General features: G+C 39.1%; 1 protein-coding gene across 1 annotated transcript in view; it reads left to right on the top strand.

Moving 5' to 3' along the window:
- adcy2b (adenylate cyclase 2b (brain)) overlaps positions 1 to 22,870 on the top strand; it is a 149,484-nt gene that overhangs the window by 96,540 nt on the left and 30,074 nt on the right. Inside the window, 7 exon segments of the mRNA XM_056479831.1 lie at positions 2,178 to 2,354; positions 3,760 to 3,803; positions 3,949 to 4,029; positions 11,018 to 11,087; positions 11,203 to 11,254; positions 11,257 to 11,299; positions 17,286 to 17,370. Coding sequence (XP_056335806.1) covers positions 2,178 to 2,354; positions 3,760 to 3,803; positions 3,949 to 4,029; positions 11,018 to 11,087; positions 11,203 to 11,254; positions 11,257 to 11,299; positions 17,286 to 17,370 — 552 coding nt within the window.

Below are 22,870 nucleotides of genomic sequence, written 5' to 3'. Positions count from 1 at the left end.
GGCTTGACATAAACAGCTTCTGCTAACCACACACTTTGGGTAGTGATTTTCCAAAGTTTCAGTTTGTATGTGTATGCTAAAATGTACTTACACTGCTTTCCAGTACATTATAAGTGGTAAAATTCATCTTTCTGCAGCAAAGTGAACAGAAGCAGCTGTCGCATAAACAAAAGTCATCACAATCAGTCATGCTTTTCAGATTCAAAGCCTTTTGTTGCTGACTATTAATGTTATGGCCAGTCTTTAAGAAAAACAACATGATTAACTTAGTCTAGTTTCTGCAGCTGACTACTGAAGTGGCATTTAGATGTTTTTACACATCTAAATTACAACTGTGCTGTAAAATGCCTTAATAAAGTGTTGGAAGACCACAAACTGAATTAATGTTTTGGTTAGTGATTGTTTAAGAAGAGATCCTTTCCTGGTCTGATGGTTTAATAAGTTGCTTGTTTGGTCAGATACCAAATTTGTATTAACAAAATGATTTGTTTTATTTTTTGTCTATTATTTTTATATCTTTTTTTATTCATTCAAACTAAATGAAAGCAAGGAAGGTTTTCTTGGAAGTAGCTGAATATTAAACTCATGTCAGATAACATTCTTTATTTAAACAGCAAAATTTTAAGTCTGAGTCTTAAGTCTGACTTTGTGTTCAATATATTATTTCTGTATTGGGTATCCCTTTATTTTGATGGTCCCTTTAACGTATTTTGTTGAATTTAAGTTATGTAGCATATACATGCCAACTAATTCTCAATAGATTATAATCTATTAAGAATTAGTTGGCATGTATATGCAATGTAACTTCAATTCAACAAAACGTGTGTGTTAGTGTTAGTTGACATGTACTTGAAAAGTTTCTTATAGTCAGTTAAATGTCTGTTGATAGAACAGTATCAAACATTTTTAAACAGACAGTCTAATACTCAAATTAGAAGTAATTGGCATGTAGTTGCAATGCAACTTTTAGTCAACAAAATGTGCAATAGGGACCATCAAAATAGAGTGTTACTCTGTATTGTTTAAATATTCTATTGGTCATGTGACCATTGTGTTTAAACAAACTCCAGACACTCCTGAATTCTGCTACCCTGATGTCGGCAATTGTTTGCTGAAACTCATAGGTGCAGTTCTAATGAAATAGCCATGTTAATAAAGGCTTTTTAAATATATTTTGTCACTTTTTTGAGTGCCTTGGACAATAATTTTGCTGTTTATCTTCATGTATCCCTTACTCAAATAGCACAGACACATTAATTACCCCTGAAGCACTTTTTGTTTGGTTTTTAACATACTTCATTTATTTTAAGCAACAAAATGGTTTTAGCTTTGGTTTATCTTGGTTTTTAGTTGTGTTTAACTATACTAACTAATGTAATTATAATAAATATGAGTAGTTTATGAATTAACTTAAAGAACAATCATATTAGATTATTTTTTATGAAATAGTTCATCCAATTACAGTGCCTTGTTTGTTACTTAACACATATTTGCACACTGTAAAAAATGCTGGGTTCCACACAATCGTATTTGTGTTGAGACAACATGACGGAATTAAGTTAATTTATTCGTTTTGAAGTTAATTTAACCCACCCCCCACCCCACCCCAAAATCAAGAATTGTGTTGTTTCTGCTCATTTTAAATAAGTAGTTTGAACAAACAGCAAACATTGTTTTATGAGTGTACATTGTAAAAAAAATGCAGGGTTTCACACAATCCCTGCATTTTGTTCCAACACAAATCAATTAAGTTAACTTAATGGGTTTTTACAAATTTAAGTTGATTGAATATAAAACATTTAAGTTGTCCCAACGAAATATCAAGAATTGTGTTGTTTCAGCTCATTTTAAATAAGTAGTTTGAACAAGCAACAAAAACTTTTTTTTTTTTTGAGTGTTGATGATTCTTTAGGATTGGAATAAAATCCAGATTTTTTTTTTTACCAACAGTATCATCTCAACATAAAACCAAAATGTTTTAGCATCTAAAAGTAAAAAGCAATATCCTGAAAATAGAATCCTGGAAAATCATGTTTGAATCCAAAAATGGGTTACAGGCAACACCTGTGACCCACTACTTAAGTGCATATTCCTGTCTGATTTTTGTATTTCTGTGCTAACACCTCTAGCCTATAGCACATCAATTTAACATGTGCATCATTCTATGGTGTTTCTAGGCAGAAAAGCGGAGTCCTCTGCTTCTCTCTGCTCTTCGGCCCACTCTCTACGGAGCGAAGATGAGAGCGTCTGTCCGCATGACGCAGTACCTGGAGTCCTGGGGAGCTGCTAAACCTTTCGCTAACCTCCACCATCGGGACAGCATGACCAATGAGAATGGAATAATCAACACACGCGTGAGTCGCCCTGAACAAACATGCAAAGAATACAGAGATTCTGATTTAAGACCAGACACTGCAGGCAAAAACAATGTTTTATGCACGGGTGAGTTTTAAGATTTTGGCTTTTCTAAAGGTTTTACCTAATAAAATAGATAATACATGGATTTCTACATAATATGGCAGATTATATATAAGATAAAATATATAGTTTTTATTTATTTATTTGTATTATTGATTTTTTTTTCTGGCTGTTATCATTTTTAATTATAAATTACAAAAAATGAATTGATTGAAAGATGTTTGGTAACACTTTTAAATAATGGTTCATTAGTTAATGTTAGGTAATGTCTTTACTAACATGAACAAACAATTAGCAATTCATTTATGAAAGTATTTATTCATTTCCATTAACATTAGTTAACATTATTTAAGTAAAATAACATTAGTTCATGTTAGCTCACTGTGCATTAACTGATGTTAACAAGCACAACTTTGGATTTTAATAAGGCATTAGTAAATGTTGAACTTTTACTTAAAATGCTTTACATTATTATTTATACTTGATTAATGTTAGTAAATACATTAATCAACTTTTAATTCAATTCAATTCACCTTTATTTGGATAGCGCTTATACAATGTAGGAACATTGTAGTTCAGTTTGTAGTGTTTAAGTTCAGTTCAGTTTAGCTCAGTTCAGTGTGGTATAAAAATCACTTGTTTAACTATACTAACTAATGTAATTTTAATAAATATAAGTAGTTTATAAATTAACTTAAAGAACAATCATATGGACTCATGGACTTTTTTTTTTTACTCATGGACAATTATTCTAAAGTGTTTCCGGATAATATAAAAATCTCAAAAAGCTTCTAAAAACCTTTGATTCAAATGCGACATAAAATTAAGGACGACTTTTTCCATCTGTCTTCATCCAATGTTCATGTTTGTGCGCTAGTATTGTGTACAAATAAGTCATATTTAATGAAGTAATGCCTCATTTGCATATATTACAGGATGATAGAAATTTTAAGTCACACTTTATTTTGATGGTCTGTTTGTTACATTGCTTCTACATGTCAACGAATTCTCATTAGATTAGAAGTAGACTGTTAGGTTGGGGTTGGGATTTGGGTTTGGGTTAGTGTAAGTTGACATGTACTTGCAAAGTTTCTTATAGTCAGTTAAATGTCTGTTGAAGAAACATATCTACAGATATTTAGCAGTCTACTAATACTCAAATCGACCATCAAAATAAAGTGTTACCCTATTATTAATTATTATTATTAACTGTTTTTAATTTTACCTAATCACCTGCAGAGTCTTGCCTTGCTTTAAATGATGATTCCAGCCATCATATTGCTTATGAACTTACAGTATGAAAGCACTCTTTAAATTGTATTCATCTCATTTTTCTTACAGGATGTCCCATTAGGGCAGTACAGCTTTCAGCAAAGGTCCGAAAGGTCTGTTTTTTTTCTAGAGTTTGTTGCTTTATGTGACAAAAAAAATCAAGAGTGAATAATCTTTCACATTCACTCTGACCTTATCTGCATTTCTAAGGTTCTTTAAAGTCTCTTTCCTTCTTTTTTTTCCTCCACCCCCTTTCAGAACAAAATCTCAGAAGAAGAGATTTGAAGAGGAGTTGAATGAAAGAATCATTCGCACTATTGATGGCATCAACTCACAGAAGTGAGCATCCATAATGCATCTTATTCATGTATTCAGGAATTCCTGGAAAAATAGCACTAGAAATAGCCAAATGATGACAAGGATCACACCTGACCCCACAAAAATAAATAAATGTATAATATAAATACATTAAGTTAACAGGCTAAAAATATTGGCACCCTTGCAAATCTCTCAGAAAATTGTTACAGTTGGCAATATTTTGTGTACAATGTGTTTATTTTTGGTCTGCATTGGAACAACACAAAATACAGAAAAGAAAAGTCAAGTCTCATACAGTTCCACACAGAAACCAATATACACACTGGTCATAATTATTGGCACCCCTAACTTAGTATTTGGTAGCACTACTTTTGGAATACATTTCTGAAACCAACCGTTTTCTTACACCTCTCTATGGGTGTTTTTGACGACTCTTCTTTTACAAACTGCTCCGGGTCCTTCAGATTTGATGGGGTGCCTTCTCACAACTGCTGTTTTGAGATCTCTCATTAAGTGTTCATTGGGATTCAGATCTGGACATATTGCTGGCCATTTCAGAACTCAAGCACTTTGTTTGTAACTACTTCTGAGTGCTTTTTGAAGTGTGTTTTGGGTTATTGTCCTGCTGGAAGACCCATGACCTCTGGTGGAGATGCAGTTTTCTGAGACTGATCACTACATTGTGCCCCGAAATTTATCAGAATTCATGATACCATTCACGATTTCAATGCATCCAGTGCCAGAAGCAATCCCAAAACATCTGTGAACCTCCTCCATGTTTGACTGTAGGGACTGTAGTTTTCTTTGAAGGCTTCATTTCTTTTTCTGTAAACAGTGCCTTGATGTCTTTTCTTCAAAAAGCTCTACTTTCTTCTCATCTGTCCACAATACGTTCTCCCAGAAGAATTGTGGTTTTCTCCATAAGTTTTGGGTAACTCCAGACTTGCTTTTTAATGCTCAGCAGTGGTGTCCCTCCTGGGTCTCCTACCATCCCTTTTTGTTCAGATGGTGATAAATAGTGTGAGCTGACACTGGGTCTGAAGATCAGCTTGAATTTGTTTGGAAGTTAATTGGAGTTCCTTATCCACCATTCGAACAATCCTTCATTGTGATTGTTCATTCATTTTTCTTTTCTATCCTGGTCCTGGGAGGTTAGCTACAGTGCCATGGGCTGTAAACTTCTTTACAGCATAAAGTGGACACAGGAACATTGGGATCTATGGAGATAGACTTGTAGCACTGAGATTGTACATGTTTTTTAGTTTGTCTCTAATACACAGACAACTCTTTACACTTCTTTCCTTCTGCATGCTCAGTGTGATACACAAAGGTTGAGTCAGCTTTACTGCATTTTAATTGGTTGCAAGTGTGATTACTATATTATCCACACCTGGTATTTACCAGAGTTGGGTGTAAGGCATTACTGTAACGCGTTTATGTAACTAATTACATTTTAAATTAGTGTAATTTGATTACAGTTACTAAAGTCAAAGTAATTAAGTTACTTACGTTACAAATATAGTTTTTGTAAGAAAAAAGCTTCTTTTTAAATCACGTTTTCTGCTGCAACGTCAGTTAATAAGCATGCGCTTTTACATTGCTGTAGAACGTGAGCTGAATTGGTTTCTGACGAGAGTGGTTGCTTCTTCAAGTGTAAATACAGACATTACTTTGATTTCACTGAGCGTAAAAACAAAACTACTGCTGGGAAATGCAGTCTATATCCAGTCTCTAAAGAATTTTTCACTCCTTTTATCTCAACCATCAACTTGTTCAAGCACTTTTTTCACTTTGTTCAAGCAATATTTGTCACCAAGGAGGACAGCGGCGCCCCAAAACACGGCGGCCCAACTCAACCTAAAGAGGCTAAAAAAAAATTAAAAATTGTGCAGGATCGGGAGTGAAGGTATCTTCTGAATGTGAAGAGAAGCATAGCTGCTTATGGGGCCGTTTACATATTGCGTCTTTTGCGCATGCGCATATATATAGCGCATATTGAGCTCGCATTTCCTAGGTGCACTCAGTTGAAAACCGCGAGTCATGTAACAAGAACTGACCAATCAGCTTCATACTTTGGAATATGTACATTTTGGTAGACTAATTACCTCAAACAACACAGAACACCCAAACAATGCAGCGTTTTTCATACTATGAATGTCAGTGGTTACAGGTATCCAGTTATTTTTTTTTTATAAAAAATTTTTTTAAAAAAGAGAAGACGAACGGGTTTGGAACAAGTGAATAATAAGAGTATTTTAGGTTTTGGGCAAAATTTTGTAAGTCTGAAAGAGCTGAAGTTTATTTTGTATTTTTATAGGTGTATTTCATATGTTTTAAAAGGAACTTCAAAGTAAAGTAATTAGTAATCTGAATACTTTTTAAATAAAGCAATTAGTAATGTAATCAGATTTCTATTTTTCAGTAGTAATCAGATATTTAATATATATTACTTTTTTAAAGAAACTTACCCAACACCAGTACTTACCAATTGTGTGTCTAAAACTCCGTCCACACAATCAAGAGTATTTTCAAAACCACACTTTTTTTTTCGAGTTTCAAATTTTGAGTAACTGAAACCAAAAACTTTAGCTAGGGTAAGATTTTCTAAAACTCTGGGTACAGTGTAGTCGTTTGGACACTATAACCTTTTTTGTGTCATGACATCATCATGTGCGCTGTTTTCTCCTTTCTGATTGGCCAACACGGCTGGGTTCACACCAAACGCGGAAGATGCGAATGAGGCAAATTCTGCATGATTACAGATAATACATTGCGTATTCGGTGTCATCTCCATTGTGGGACGGTAATTTTCACATTTGCATTGGCTTGTATGCAATTTACCCACAAAAATACTTAATTCTGTTTGGTGTGAACCCTGCATGTAGATTGTGTCAAAGCAGCTTAACATAGAAAATTATAGTAAATTGAAACAGTATCAGTCCAGTTTCAGAGTTTAAGTTCAGTTTAGTTCAGTGTGGTTTAGTTTTCACTGCTGAAAGTCCAAACACTGAAGAGCAAATCCATCGATGCACAGCTTCACGAGTCCCAAACCATGCAAGCCAGTGGCGACAGCGGCTTGGAACAAACTTCACCAATTGACGAAAGTGAAGCAAAAGAAACTCGAGAGAAACCAGGCTTAGTTGGGCACAACAGCGCAACCGCCTAGTAACGCATTACAATAGTCTAACCGAGAGGTCATGAAAGCATGAATAAGCTTTTCCGCATCAGACATTGATAGCATATGTCGAAGTTTGGCAACAATTTTAAGATGAAAAAATGCAGTTTTGCATATGCTTGAAATCAGGCCTTCGGACGACAGGTTGCTATCAAAAATCACCCCAAAATTTTTGACTGAAGATGAGGACTGAATTAAGAATCCATTAAGGGTTAGACAGTGTTCTAGGTTTTTGCGTGTGAGGTTTTTGGGTCCTATAAGACCTTAGTTTTATCTCAATTTAGTAGTAAGAATTGATTAGTCATCCAAATTATTTTTATATCAGCTATACAATCTGTTAATACAATTTACCTACAAAAAAACTTAAATCCATTTGGTGTAAACATGCTTAACAGTGGGGTGGGGGAGGCATGATTGAACACCCAAAAAGGGGGGAGAGCAAGCGGTGACACCGGTGGCTGGTCAGTGGTCCAATCATAAATAATCAGTAACACCTGTATTTTCTAGTGATTGGGCCGGAGAGACACCCTCATAAGAGGAGAAGAAGAAGCAGCCAAGAAAAAGCCTGACACCACAGTCTCAACACACACACACATCTGATATCGCCAACCCTGTCTTATTCTTCCCACAACACGAACAACTTTACTACAAGTGCGTTTTTTAAGTTTTTTTTTTTTTTGCATAGAGATTTTTTCAAAAATGAAAGTGATGGAAACTTTATCTCTAAAAATAGACATGGAAATCATTTTTATCTTACAATTGACACATTGAGGCAATAATCTTGTCCAGTTCACTTTTGAGTTCTGTGTATAATTTTATCTAGCTGTACTTTGTCTTCTTTTTTTGTGTGTTGTTCATGTGCATATTAAAACAATAATCATGTGAGTACCAAAATGTTTATAATTGCAACCATTTTCTGAGAGAAGTGTTGCATTTTCTGGTAGAATTTCAAGGATGCCAATATTTTTGGCCATGACTCTATGAATAAATAAAAGCATTATTTAAACCAATATATATCATTAATCTACAGGGTCAGTGAATGCTTGATTCTGATTAGTTGACAAATGTTTGTGCAAATTACAAAAAGGTGTGCGATTATTTTCAGGGTGTGTATTTAAATTATTATTTTATTTAATTTTTTTAACACTGAGAGTCTCAAAAAGCCTTTTGTATGAGGAACTACTTTCTTCTACCATTCATTCACATCTGCAGCTGACATCAGAACAACAGAAACAGTTGCTAAATCACAAACATCACTCTAGAACTAGTATTTGAATGATTCTCTTGCATAAAGTATTAAGTGACGACAAAACAGATGATTTTGCTCACGTTTTAAGATTATTAGGCTGATCAGCATGAAATGCCATCAGTCTACATAGATTTCCCAGTATTTCTCTGTTGCAACCGGGTATTCACAAAAATTAACCCCAAAAATGGCAAAGCAAAGCAAACACTACTAGATTACTATAGAATAAATACAGCAATAAAAAATATAAAAGAGAGAGATCGACTTAGAATGTCACGTACCACTTACCTGATTTGTTCAGCTGTAGGCCATGACTATGATCAAATAAATGCATTATTTAAACCAATATATATCATTTATCTACAGGGCCAGCGAATGCTTGATTCTGATTAGTTGACTAATATTTGGCAAATTACAATAAGGTGTGCGATTATTTTCAGGGTGAAACACAGCTAAAGTAGTTCGAAGCAGATCTTGACCATGTAAACAGTGAGTGTTGTGAAAAAGTGAGGTAAATTACTTGCAAAAACAGTGTTTTACATTGAATGAAACAACTGATTGGCTACAGATAATGTTTGCCTGTACTCAAGAAGGCGATGACCACAATAACCACAAGACAATACTCTGATTAAGAGTCTGCCATGTAAACAGCGATTTTTGATTCATTTAATCTGATTAAGGTCATAATCGAACTAAACAGAAATCGAATTAAGACATGTGGAGTATGCCGATTTTAGTCCCATTATTGAAGTTCTGTACAGACAGGTAAACACCTTAATCAAACTATTAATGTGAGGCATGTGAGACTTTTTGCTGCGTATTGCGACAGGATAGTCCACCCACACAAACACACACACGGCTGTTTGACACTATTCTTTGCACCTTCTGAGTCAGTGAAGACCACAGACACCTTCATCGTGAAATGCAGCATTTTTTCTTCTATTCAGAATGCGGTATGAACTTCCATTAAAACAACACTCTTCCAGCAGTTCATAGTTGCATCCAATATCTCGTTTTCATAGGGAGCATGCATAAAATGTTCCCGAATGAAAGTGAAAGTGCCAAACTGCAGTTAAAGTCGACAAATTAAAAATGAAACACCCGAAATTACATGAAACTCCGGAGGAAATGTGGATAGCGCAGTGATGCAATGACGTTAATCGAATTATGTGCTATAACATGTAAAACAGGATCATGAAAGGTACATTCAAAAAGCAACTCATTTAAACACCTTAATCTTATTATTGTCTTAATCAGAATAAGGCAATTAATTCAATTACTGATGTGATTGTAAATGTAGTCAGTTTGTCCTGTCTACTACAACAGTTCCCAGCAAGCATTTTTTGTTATTAAAAGATGTCTAATAGATGCAAAATAGACATCTAAACATAGTCGCCTTGGCTAAAACAAGGCTAAATTTGGTGTATAAAGTCTGTCTAATTCTTATTTGACCACTAGTTTTGGGCTATTCTTAGACGTCTATTAGATTTTCACTGACAGCCCAAGTTTAGCTTTATTTTAGCCAAGCTGTCTACATTTAGATGTCTATTAGACGTCTATTACACACAGAATTGTTGGCTGGGTTGTCCTGATCTTCAGTTTTTTTTCTTCTCTATTTATCTTTTATTTTTCCCATTTAAAATTTTTCATTCAGAAAAACAAGAAAGAAATCAACACACTGGCCTAACAAAATCCTTGCCTTATCATACCACAATGGTTCACCTAGTGCAGAGGTGTCCAAACTTAGTCCTGAAAGGTTGGTGTCCTGCAAAATGTAGGTCTAGCTTGCCTCAACACACCTGCAAAGATGTTTCTAAAAAGCCTAGTAAAGCCGCGGTCACACTACACTTTTCACCCCATAGACTTCCACTCATACACATACAAATTCGACAAACTGGAAACGCAAGCTCATGCGACAAGTTTCGCAGTTCGCTGCATTGCAAAGTTCCACCTTGGTGAACTCTGACCTGCGAAGCCGCATCATGTGACTCTGTGAGACCAATAGAAGATCAAAACATGACGTCTCTGTACAGTAATTTAAAATATCGGCCAATTGCTCACTTTTTTAATGTCTAATCATCTTGTTTAGTCCTGCCCCTTTTCACAGTGCCGTACGGCAGAATTTCGCATGCTCAAACTCTAGTGTGACCGCAGCATAAGAGCTTGGTTTGCTAGCCCAGGTGTGTCTTGGATCTAAACTTTGCAGGACACCTGCCCTCAAGGACTGAGTTTGGACACCCTAGCCCTAGTCTGTATATCACATATCAAAATGACATTTTGGAATAAGCATAAAGGCTTGAGATCAGATATGGATGAAACAAATCCAACACACAAGAGCATTTTTAGGGCAAAAACATGACAAATGTCTTGACATAAATCATATGAGCGGTCTCTAACCATAATATATGCATAATCATAGCAGATCTTTGAATTACAAGAAAATATTGGACACCCAAAGTGCATAACACATATTTATTAAATCATTCTTTCCATCACTGCCACCAAACAAGCTATTATTAATGTGATTTATCATGTCAGTGACCATTTACCTGTCATCAATATCTTAAATTATGCTTTCTTTCTTCCAGACAGTGGCTGAAATCAGAGGATATTCAGAGGATATCTCTGTTCTTTCATAACAAGACACTTGAAAAAGAGGTACATTTCACCTTGAGATGTGTCATTGAACAGCAGCAGTCTCAGCTGTAAAGACTCAGACACTAAAGCAAACTGAAGATATATGAATTTTTCTTCCTTCTCTTTCTTCTAACAGTACAGAGCCACGACTCTGCCGGCCTTCAAGTACTATGTCACCTGTGCTTGTCTCATTTCTTCTGCATCTTCATAGTGCAGGTTTTAGTCTTGCCAAAGTAAGTACCATCTTTGCCTTTGTCTTACATTGCACAATTATGCACACAGCCATCGTCTCTGGCAGTACTTAGACCCGGTGACGCATAATAATATTACAACATCTACACAATGCAGAGAAAATGAGTGCAGCCATAAAGAACGGGATGATGGGAGCATCAATGGCTGCCTGAAAAAGACAGACAGTTATAGATTTTTTTTTAAATCAGAGGCCAATCTGGTTTGGAAATGATGTCTCCTTTTGTATGAAGACAGACAGAAAAATCTATTCAAGACGTCAGCCTAATTTACAGCTCATGTTGACCGAGAACACATTCACAAGAGCTGAGGCCACAGTACTTTTCTCAAGCTGTATTCTCACTTTCTGACATTGATTTTATCCCACATTTATGTTGAGATATGGCAGCGAATATACTGGAGCTAAACCTTTATTTTCCTGTATTGAGAAAGCCATCGAATTAGTGATGGCTGCTTAGGTTTATTTAAATCTTTAAACTTCAGCATCAGATTTTTTTCTACAAGGTTTGTTTTATGGATGTTTATGTTACCTCAAATTATTGTTATATACTGTATATGAGCAATATCACATGAGTAGCAGTGCGATATGGATGTATACAGTATCAGCTCTGCTGGAAGGCATGTGCTGGCTCGAGGCCACAAGCTGAGTGCCTTAGTGTGCCAGTAGTGCTGATATACAGCCATATCGCAGTGCTACGAGTGTGATATTGCGTTTATGCAACATTTCGACATCATGTATTTAAAAAAAACAGAAAGCACAAAGTTTAAAAAAGCCTTTTGTATGAGGAACGCTCCGGTTACTCAAGTAACCCTAGTTCCCAGAGGGGGGGAACAAAAATGCTGTATGGAAAATTCCACTATGGGGAAAATTCCACTATGGGGAAAATTCCACTATGGGATTTTGTTCAGAAAGACAATCGTCTCAAAGAGTATATAATCGGGCCAATGAAATGCCAATGAGTTGGCACTGTCATCTTAAACAGCTGATGCTCGTTGCAATCAATTTGGCAATATAAGCACAGCGAGAGCAAGGTGTGAGGCATCCTTTTTTAGCTGAAGAGACAGCTAAGGGGCAATCATTATGGCGAAGGAACATAGCATTTCTGCCCCCCAAAGGGAACGAGGGTAACTTTAGTAACCGGACCGTTCCCCTTTGGGAGGGGAACTTCAATGCTATGTGGAAAATTCCACTGTGGGGAAATGTCTGAAAAAACCCATAATGATTGAACCTTACCTCTGCCCCCGATGAGAAGTTTGCCAGACAAAGAGAGCGTGACCGCACCTGCATCACCAGAGGCGCAGTCTTCCAACGTGTTCCCTGGCCCTTACTTATCCCACTTCAACAGAAGATTTACGGATTTAGATATACTTTTCGGGAGCCGCAAAGTGTGTAGATATTTCTAGGAATTTAAATACGACAGTAGGCTGGGAATGTGTGCAGTCCCGATAGGGAGGACGCTGCGGAGGCCACCTGCTACCCAAATGGGGAGATACGGTGGCAAAGAGCATATGGACTAGCCCTGAGAAGGGGGAGTATGCATATGAACTAAGATGGTTAGTGGTGAGGGAAGACATGGGTCCGCCTGTGAGGGGGGACTGGACCGTGGCTGAATAAGCATATGGGATCGCCTAGTGGGGATCGCACATAGCAGGCACCTATACCCAGAACGCGGGCTGACCAGCAGGCAGACCTACAACGTAACGGGCCAGCAAGTGACTCCTCCACTGAGTTCAACACCTTAACCGAGTTGTTTCCTCAATCACCAAGGGTTACCCAATACCCTTGAGGAAACCAGCTCCACTTGCAGATTATAAAACCTTGCAAATTTGCAATGCTCCGGGTGGAGTGCGCACAAACTCCTGGGGGCCACGTCTCGCCCTGGCTCTGGTAAGCGAGGGAGATGACATCCACTATTCAGTGGGCCAGCCTCTAGATAGATCTTTAGATACGGCACTTCCCTTCTGCCAACCACCATAACAGACGAAGTGCTGCTCAGATGGTCTAAAGCTCTGAGTGCGGTCCAGATAGATTCGCAAAGTGCGAACTGGACAGAGTAATGAAAGGGCTGGGTCTGCCTCCTCCGGGGGCAGCGCTTGCAGGCTCACTACCTGGTCCTTAAACGGCGTGGTAGAAACCTTGGGCACATATCCAGGGCAGGGTCTCAGGACAACGTGAGAGTAGGCCGGCCCGAACTCCAGGCATGAGTCACTGACCGAAAATGCCTCCAGGTCTTTGACCCTCTTAATTGATGCCAACGCGACCAGCAGAGCTGTCGTCAGAGACAGAAATCTTAAAGATACTGAGTCAAGTGGTTTGAAGGGATCTGTACGCAGGCTTGTGAGAACAAGGCGAGATCTGCAGAGGGCATGAGAGAGGGGCGGGGTGGATTAATTCGCGTAGATAATGCTTTCCCACAGTGCTGCCAGCTACCGCGTAATGGTGAGTGGAGATGGCAGCCATGTAAACCTTGAATGTGGAGGGCGACAGCCTGCTCTCACGCTTCTCTTGAAGGAAAGAAAGCACAACGCTGATCTGGCAAGTTTGGGGGTCTTCTCTGTGAGAGACGCACCATTCAGTGAATAGACTCCACTTTAGGGCGTAGGCGCGCCTCGTCGAGGAGGCTCTAGCCTGAGTGATGGTATTAACCACTGCCGTCGTTAGGTTACCTAAGTCTTCCTCTCATCTAAGGGTGCCAAATGGTGCCCTGTCCCTGAGAGAGTAGGTCCTCTCTCAAAAGAATCTGCCAGGGGAGGGCCGTCGCGAGGAGGGAAAGTTCTGACATCCAGGTCCGGTTGGGCCAGAGAGGCGCAACTAGCAGGACCTGCTCCTCATCCTCCCTGACCTTGCGCAGTAACTGCACGAGTAGGCTCACTGGGGAAACGCATATTAGCGCATGCCCCGACACTCGGGGTGGAGTCACCATTCTCCCGGGCTAGGAGCTGCCGTGAGAGCCCGTTGGCCGCACGGTTGAGCTCATCCGGGATGTGAATAGCAAGCAGCGACTTCAGCCGCGTATGACTCCAGAGGAGCCGACGGCGAGCGAGCTGAGACATGCGGTGGGAGCAACCCATATGGCTTGTATACGCTTATTACCCCCATGCTCTCCATCCTGACCAGCACGTGTTGCCCCCTCAGCACCGGTAAAAAGCGGAGAAACACTGCCAACAGTTCTAGGCAGTTGATATACCAATGCAGCTGGGTTCCCTTCCACAGGTCCGCAGCAGCATACCCGCAACACACGACCCCCCAACCCGTTCTGGAGGCATCTGTCGAAACGACAACATGCCTGGACGCCTGACCTAGGGGCACTCCGGCCCGTAGGAAGGAGGGGTCCCTCCAGGGGATGAGGGTGTGGCGACACAGCGCAGTGACAGTCACTCGGTGTGTGCCCGCGTGCCATGCGTGTCTGGGGACCCGATCGTGAAGCCAATACTGTAGTGGTCTCATATGGAGCAATCCGAGTGGCGTGGCCACGGCTGCGAATGCCATATGCCCCAGGAGCCTCTGAAAAGATTTCACGAGGACCACCTTTTTCCTGTCGAACTCTCTCAGACAGTTCAGCATTAGCTCGGCGTGCTCTCGTGAGAGGCGCGCCTTCATGGTGATCGAGTCCAGCTCCAACCCGAGAAAGGAGATGCTAAACACGGGGGCGAGCTTGCTCTTTTCTCGGTTGACCTGAAACCCCAACAGGCGGAGGTGCCGGAGCACCTTGTCTCTGTGCATAATCAATTGCTCCTGAGAGTGGGCTAAAATCAGCCAGTCACCAAGATAATTAAGCATGCGGATGCCCGCGAGCCGAAGGGGCATGAGGGCACCCTCCGCGAGCTTGGTGAAAACCCGCGAAGACAGAGAAAGCCCGAAGGGGAGGACCCGTACTGCCATGCTCGACCTTCGAACGCAAACCACAGTTTTGTGGCGTGAAAGTATGGAGACATGGAAATACGCGTCCTTCAGGTCTATTGCTGCAAACCAATCCCAAGGACGAACGCATCGGGTGATGCGCATCTGCGTAAGCATTCTGAAGCGCAGCCTGTGAAGGCAGCGATTCAAAACGTGCAGATCTAGGATTGGCCATAGCCCACTGCTCTTTTTGAGCACGATGAAGTACAGGCTGTAAAACCCGCGCTCCATCTCCGCTGACTGGACCGGCTCGATTGCATCCTTCGCCAGGAGGACAGCAATCTCTTCTCGCAAGACAGGGGCGGACGCAGGTCTGAAATGAAATACACGCCCGTGAACCTGGGAGGCCGTTTCACGAACTGAATCGCATAGCCGAGTCTGATCGTATGGATGAGCCATTGCGATGGGCTGGCCTGCGCTAACCAGACAGGCAGAGCCCCCGCAAGGGGTCCCACCCGCACGATCGCTGACGTGCCAGCGGCGTGGCAGTGTGGAGTGAGTGGGCTCACCCGGGGAGCGCTGGGGTATCACGGAAGAACAGGAGACGAGATGCTCACGTCTCGCACCCAAACCATCCTCACGCAGCTGGGCCAGCGCCTGTGCTTGGTAGTGTTGGTAGGTGGCCATAGCATGCATGGTAAGGGCGAAGGCGTATGCAGCACACTGCATGAGCCTACTGTGCCCATCCAGGAAGAAGGGGATGGAGAGGCTTAGAAGGTCTTGCCTTCATCCTCCACATCACACCCCTCTAATCGGTCCGGCCGCGGGGTTGGGTATCTCCAGAGCCATGGCCGAAGCAGCCTGGGGAAGCACAGCCACAAAGTCTGCTACTAGATTCGATGCCACGCTCATCATCCTGGAGGGAGAGAACTGGTTCGAATCCTCGACGGACCTTGACAGTCCACTCTCCAAGGATGGTGAGGATGGAAGTTTACGCAGACCTGGCAGAAAAAAGTGCCCTAAAGACTGCGTGAGTTTATTGTGCACTTCTGGGAAGAAGGGGACGGGAGGCTTTGAAGGTCTAGCCTCCTTATATCCTCCGCATAACACCCATCTAGTCGGTCCGGCCGCGGGGCTGGGGGATAAACAGTGATGGCATGCACTGCCCGCGAGCACCGCATTAACATGCTGGACCCCCAGACATGAAATGCTGCGCTCGTGCCCATCATCCGGGGACAGGAAACCACCGCATCCCAAAACGCACGGTCAGAGTGACGTCTTGAAAAAGACGTGCTACACGTCCGTGTTGCTCTTTTAGGAAAGCTTTTTTTCTATATACAAACCACTCTTGGAGGACCGGACCCAAAGGACGCCAGGCAAGGGAGAAAAACCCAGCTCGACCATCTGCCACTGCGTATACGCGCTCTGGACCGTGAGAAGCTGCTTCTCGATCTCTCTCTGTAGACACAGGTTGGAGATACCCTCAAAGACTTTCTCAGAAGCTTCGTGAAAGGCTCTGAAAGCGAAAGGATGTCGAGCATGGCACTGGCTGCGTCTTTTTAGCATGACTGATTGTCATTGACGCCAGCTGTGCATGCTGACGCCGCCAACTCATTGACATTTCATTAGCCCGTTTTTATACTCTTTCAGATGATTTGTTTCTGATGAAATCCCCATAGTGGAAGTTTCCACATAGCATTGGAGTTCCCCATCCAAAGGGGAGCACACTATGGCAACTTATAAGCCTCGTACCAACCAACTTTAGTATTGCAGCATCAACAGTATTAAAATGCAGGCTTTTTTGGTAAAATATGGACAAATCACTGGGTTAAAATTTGTCAAGTATAATTTTAACCCAACTTTAATCCATTGCTTGAGTTTTTGAATTTCACCAAAGGTTTTTATAGACAAACACTATAACAACAACAACAACAAAACAAAGACTTGCTGAAAAGTAGTTTGTATCTCGTGTGTGTGTGTGTGTGTGTGTGTGTGTGTGTGTGTGTGTGTGTGTGCGTGTGCGTGTGCGTGTGCGTGTGCGTGTGCGTTTGTCTGTGCGTGTGTGTGTGTGTGGTATAGATGACATGTCAATGTTTTTGGAGTATGGCTGATGATTTTGTCTCTGTCAGAACCACCGTCCTTGAAGTATCGTTTGGAATGGCCTTCCTGCTGCTCGCCTTGATCCTCTGCATTTGTTTTGCTGGTCATATACTGGTAAGAGCAGCTCGCACTTTTAGAAATGTAAATTAGTAGCTTTTCCGAGAGTGATTGAAGCAGATTGGCTTTTCTCTTTGGTTCTATTCAGTTGTAGACATGTTAAATGTTTTTTTCCATTTTCCATCAAGGAAATAAGTGTGTACTGAAATGTCATTTAATAAGTCAAGGTTCTCGTATATTTGAGACCCTCATCCTGTTAGAGAAAATGCCATACCGAGTGGAAAAAAACACCATATCAAAACAAGATTGAAATTTCCTTGTTTTAGCCTGAGGGAAACCATTATTTTTCTGCTCTTAGACAGGGTTGTCTATAATCAAATTACGAGCTACTTTGGACCTGTGGAACATAAATGGCTTAAGTAAATGTCACCTGTATGTCTCTCCATTTTCTTTCCCCTGCTCTTTTTTTCTTTGTATATTATGAAAGCTTACAGAAAAATGGCTTATTCAGTATTCAAAGGCCTGTACATTCACTCCTGGGAAATCAGTCAAGAGCTTGCTCTGGTCATATCCCATCACAAAATCAAAAGAAAGTAATGAGGAGTTTTCCTAAAAAAAAAAACAAGTCTATTTTTAGGACCATTAGGGGTTTGTCACATGCAAGTAAGGGAAGAGGAGCAGAGGTTTTCATTATACTGGAGGATATTCACTTCATTTACAAAAACAAAGACTGTAATCAGGAAGCCTAGAATTAACATAACAGCTACACACACATTCAGTGAGTAAGTTACTTTTATAAAATGTTATTAATACTAATCGCCTCATTAAAATTTTATTTAAATTACTTTTCTAATTACTTTTTCTGAAAAGTTATTTAATTATGTTTTATGTTGCGTGTGTATAAAAAATCATTTGAATATTACATAAAAATCATGAAGATATTTTCTAAATGTACTGTAAATATATCAAAACTCAGTTTGATTAATATTGATACCCTGCAGACACGCAACGTCATAAGACATTAATATTAGGTTAGATTTAGGTGGCCAGCATCTAAGGACAATGTTATTTTGACGTCCAATAACGACATGAAATTATGTTGATTTGGTTGATTTTAGCTTGTGTTGGAAAGTGACCAAAATACATAGTTGAGCCAACATCTTAAACCAACATCATATTGACGTAAAATACTGACATTTATTCATCAGGTATGGCAACCAAAATCCAACATCTGATAGACGTCATATTAGTAACATCCACACAACGTCAAGCTGTAACATCACCAGATGTTGATATTTGGTTGATTTTAGGTTGTTTTGGAAAGTGACCAAAATCCAACATCGAGCCAACATCTTAAACCAACATCATATTGACATCAAATACTGACATTTATTCGTCAGGTATGGCAATCAAAATCCAACGTCTGATAGACATCATATTAGTAACATCCACACAACGTCAAGCTGTAACATCATCAGACGTTGATATTTGGTTGATTTTAGGTTGTTTTGGAAAGTGACCAAAATCCAACGTCAAGCCAACATCTTAAACCAACGTCATATTGACATCAAATACTGACATTTATTCTTCAGGTATGGCAACCAAAATCCAACGTCTGATAGACATCATATTAGTAACATCCACACAACGTCAAGCTGTAACATCATCAGACGTTGATATTTGGTTGGTTTTAGGTTGTTTTGGAAAGTGACCAAAATCCAATGTCGAACCAATATCTTAAACCAACGTCATATTAATGTCAAATACTGACATTTATTCGTCAGGTATGGCAACTAAAATCCAACGTCTGATAGATGTCATATTAGTAACATCCACACAACGTCAAGCTGTAACATCATTAAATGTTAATATTATGTTGTTTTTAGGTTGGTTGGAAAGCAACCAAAATACAACATCTCTCCAAAATTGAACATTTGAAAATCTCCGAAATTGAACAAACCTATTTTCATTTCCACACAAAATAATACGTCTGAGGTCATGTTGACGTCCTGTGAGTGCCGGATTTATGCATTGCTAAGAATTTAAACATTTATTATATTTATCAATATTTAAATTTTTTTAGTCCTCAGATTCCAGATTTTAAAAAAAATTGTATCTCAAACAAATATTGTCCTATTCTATCAAACCATACACTAATGGAAAGCTTGTTTATTCAGCTTTTAGATGATATTTCATTTCATTTTGTTTGTTTGTTTGTTTGTTTGTTTGTTTGTTTGTTTGTTTGTTTGTTTGTTTGTTTGTTTGTTTTTTAAATGGCATTTATGACTGCTTCTGTGGTCCACAGTCACAAAAAAGGAATTTAATTACTCAATACTACTAAATATTGCCTTTAGCGTCCTTGATATATACCAGAATAATTCTGTAAAAAAGAAAAATGAAACATTATATGTGTAAAAACAGGGAACATTTCAAATGAGGCCGTATTTCACACAAATGTATTGTGTATTGTTATTGACTACTTTCTTATTCAGTTTGTTGTTTCTTAAGCATGGGCAGTCATCTTGATACATGTGACCTTTGTTATACTGTATGCCTTCTGTTTATCTGTAATAATAAAAAATGTTTATTAACCAACAAATCAGCATATTAAAATGCTTTCAGAAGCAACATGTATCAGTTTTAGCTTCCAAAAATGCATATTACAAACAAAAAATAAATTTTTAATTGTAATCACAGTAATAAAGATTCTGTGGTAGTTTTGTTTAAATAAATGCAGTCTTGGTAAACTTTAAAGAATTCTTTCAACTACAACAATAAAATAAATTCTCATAGACCCCAAACTAGTGAAAATGTTTTTCTTAAATCCTATTTAAATTACAAACCATTTTAATTCAGTATTTCTTACTGTATTAAAGTCATGATAATCACTTTGTGAATAATGAGATTATAATCATTAGAATTCGGGTCATGCTGGAAGCATGTTACAATGCTAAAAATATTATTAGTTTTAAAAACAAAAAAATTAATTAATCAATTCTTAAATAAACTTTGAAGAAGGATGACATGAGACTCATGTTGTAAACTCAATGGAATTGCAGCTATAATCAAAGTAACCTGTTTTTCTATGTATTGAGGCATCAAATGTATATTTTTAGAGAGCTTGGGGGGTTTGCATGCCATTAACCCACCAGTGTGACTTGATTTGTCCCCAGTTTGTTAATTAGCCAAGCTGTTTCACGTCACGCTAACCCAAAAACACATTTTTTGATTTTGGTGTCAAAAGGAAAGCAGCTTGAGTGGTGACCATTTTTACTGGGTTATTTTTGATCTCATTTTTCTACTGTACAGCAGCAAACTCAAGTCCCCGTGGGTTTGGGGGTGTTGGGTATGGAGGCCAATTTTGTACTTTGAGTTTCTTTTATGAAACGCTCTTTTTAGTTTTCACAGATTTTGTTAAGTGTCTGGAGTACTATGGAATTTATTTGAGTCTTTCTCAGTTTTGTCTCATATTTACCTGATGTGAGAGTTCAAACATCTCTCGTTCAGCCCACATGTTCACAAATACAAAAGAGAGACCAAGGTTATCCAATAGAAGTGCTATGTTTAAATATCAAAAGGTGTTTTTTGAATAGATGATGCAATAAACACATGATTGACTGGTGAGTGGGTTTTGTTGTGTGAGTTTTGTGCGTGTGTGTATGTGTGTGTGCGTGTGTGTGTGTGTGTGTTTGTGTGTGTGTGTGTGTGTGTGTGTGTGTGTGTGTGTGTGTGTGTGTGTGTGTGTGTGTGTGTGTGTGTGTGTGTGTGTGTGTGTGTGTGTGTGTGTGTGTGTGTGTGTGTGTGTAGTGCCTCTACCTCTATTTCTTTTAGTATTGAAGTGTTCTTGCACACGGTCTAGGTTAAGTGTTTGGTAAAGTGCTGTTACATTGCAGTTCCACTAATACTCTTCCTAACAATGTAGCATACACTGAGTCATGAGGGGTTATAGACATTATTTGAGTATTTCAATCAGATGGTCAAGGTGAGTTTTACAAACAGATCTCAATTTCTTCAAGGCCATGAAGTCTTTCAGATAAAATCATGTGGATTTGATTTTAGATTCACCTAAAGGCATGGTTTAAATAAAAAAAAAAAAAAAAACCTGAGAATTCTGTCGTGACACTACAAAACATTTATGCTGTTTACTTTGTGTTTAAGCAGTAGTTCACAATAAAATGGAAATGTACACAATATTTACTCAGCCTCATGTGGTTGCAAACCTTTACCAGTTTCTTAATTCTGAACACAAAAGAGGATATTTTGAAGAAAGCAAAGCCGAAAACCTTTAATCACTGGCATCAATAGTAGGAAAAACAAATAGTTAAATAAACAACTAGAAGTCAATGTTTACCGGTTTTCAGCTTTCTTAAAAAACATCTGCTTTTGTGTTCAACAGAAGAAAGAAGCTCAAAGCTGTTTAGAACAAGTGAAGGGGAAATGATGACAGGATTGACTGGATGAGGCAGGATTCAGGATACATTTTCACCCATCTCATTTCCTTTGAGCTTTTGAACAAGTCACTATGAATGTTGAGGCTCCTTGTCACTTGTTTGTTTTCTCTCTCATGTCTATTTGCATATTGTTATTTCACTTTAAGTGAGCATTCATGTTAACACTGTATGAAATTCTCTACAAGATAATGGCAATGATATAATTAACGATCTCACTTGGCCAGGCGGATGCTGGTTTTATTTTTTTACCAGCCTGCAATGTTATATTTTTATAAAAATGAAATATAGTATGTGATTTTAGTGCTAAGCCAGTAAGCAAGGTTTTCAAGGCACAGATTCGGCAAGGTAGCCCAGGCACACATAGTCAAACACACTGAAATTAAGCCATTCAGCAAGGTAGCCCAGGTACACATAGTCAAATACACGATAATTAAGATATTCGGCAAGATAGCCCAGGTACACATATCAAACACACTGAAATTAAGCCATTCAGCAAGGTAGCCCAGGTACACATAGTCAAATACACTATAATGAAGCCATTCGGCAAGATAGCCCAGGTACACATAGTCAAATACACTATAATTAAGCCATTCGGCAAGATAGCCCAGGTACACATAGTCAAACACACTGAAATTAAGCCATTCAGCAAGGTAGCCCAGGTACACATAGTCAAATAGATTAGAATTAAGCCATTCGGCAAGGTAGCCCAGGCAAACATAGTCAAACACATTGAAATTAAACCATTCGGCAAGGTAGCCCAGGCACACATAGTCAAACACACTAGAATGAAGACATTCTGCAAGGTAGACCAGGCACACATCGTCAGATACACTAGAATTAAGCCATTCTGCAAGGTAGCTCAGGCACACATAGTCAAACACCCTAGAGTTAAGCAGGTTGACAAAGTAACCAAGGCACACATAAGCCCATTTCACACAGTGATACTGGTAAATATCCAGAAAAGTACTTTACTGGTAAATTAAAACGTGTGCTGTTCACAGAGGCAAGGACGTTCTGGAATTTTTCCGGAAAAGATTATTCACACATCCATTCCAAAATACAGGTAAATTCTGACATTATTAACCATAAATGAGCTCTAAATGGCT

This window comes from Danio aesculapii, chromosome 19 (assembly GCF_903798145.1).
Source record: "Danio aesculapii chromosome 19, fDanAes4.1, whole genome shotgun sequence".
NCBI lineage: Eukaryota > Metazoa > Chordata > Actinopteri > Cypriniformes > Danionidae > Danio > Danio aesculapii.
The sequence above is the reverse complement of the archived record's forward strand: the minus strand, read 5'-3'. Positions and strand labels throughout refer to the sequence as shown.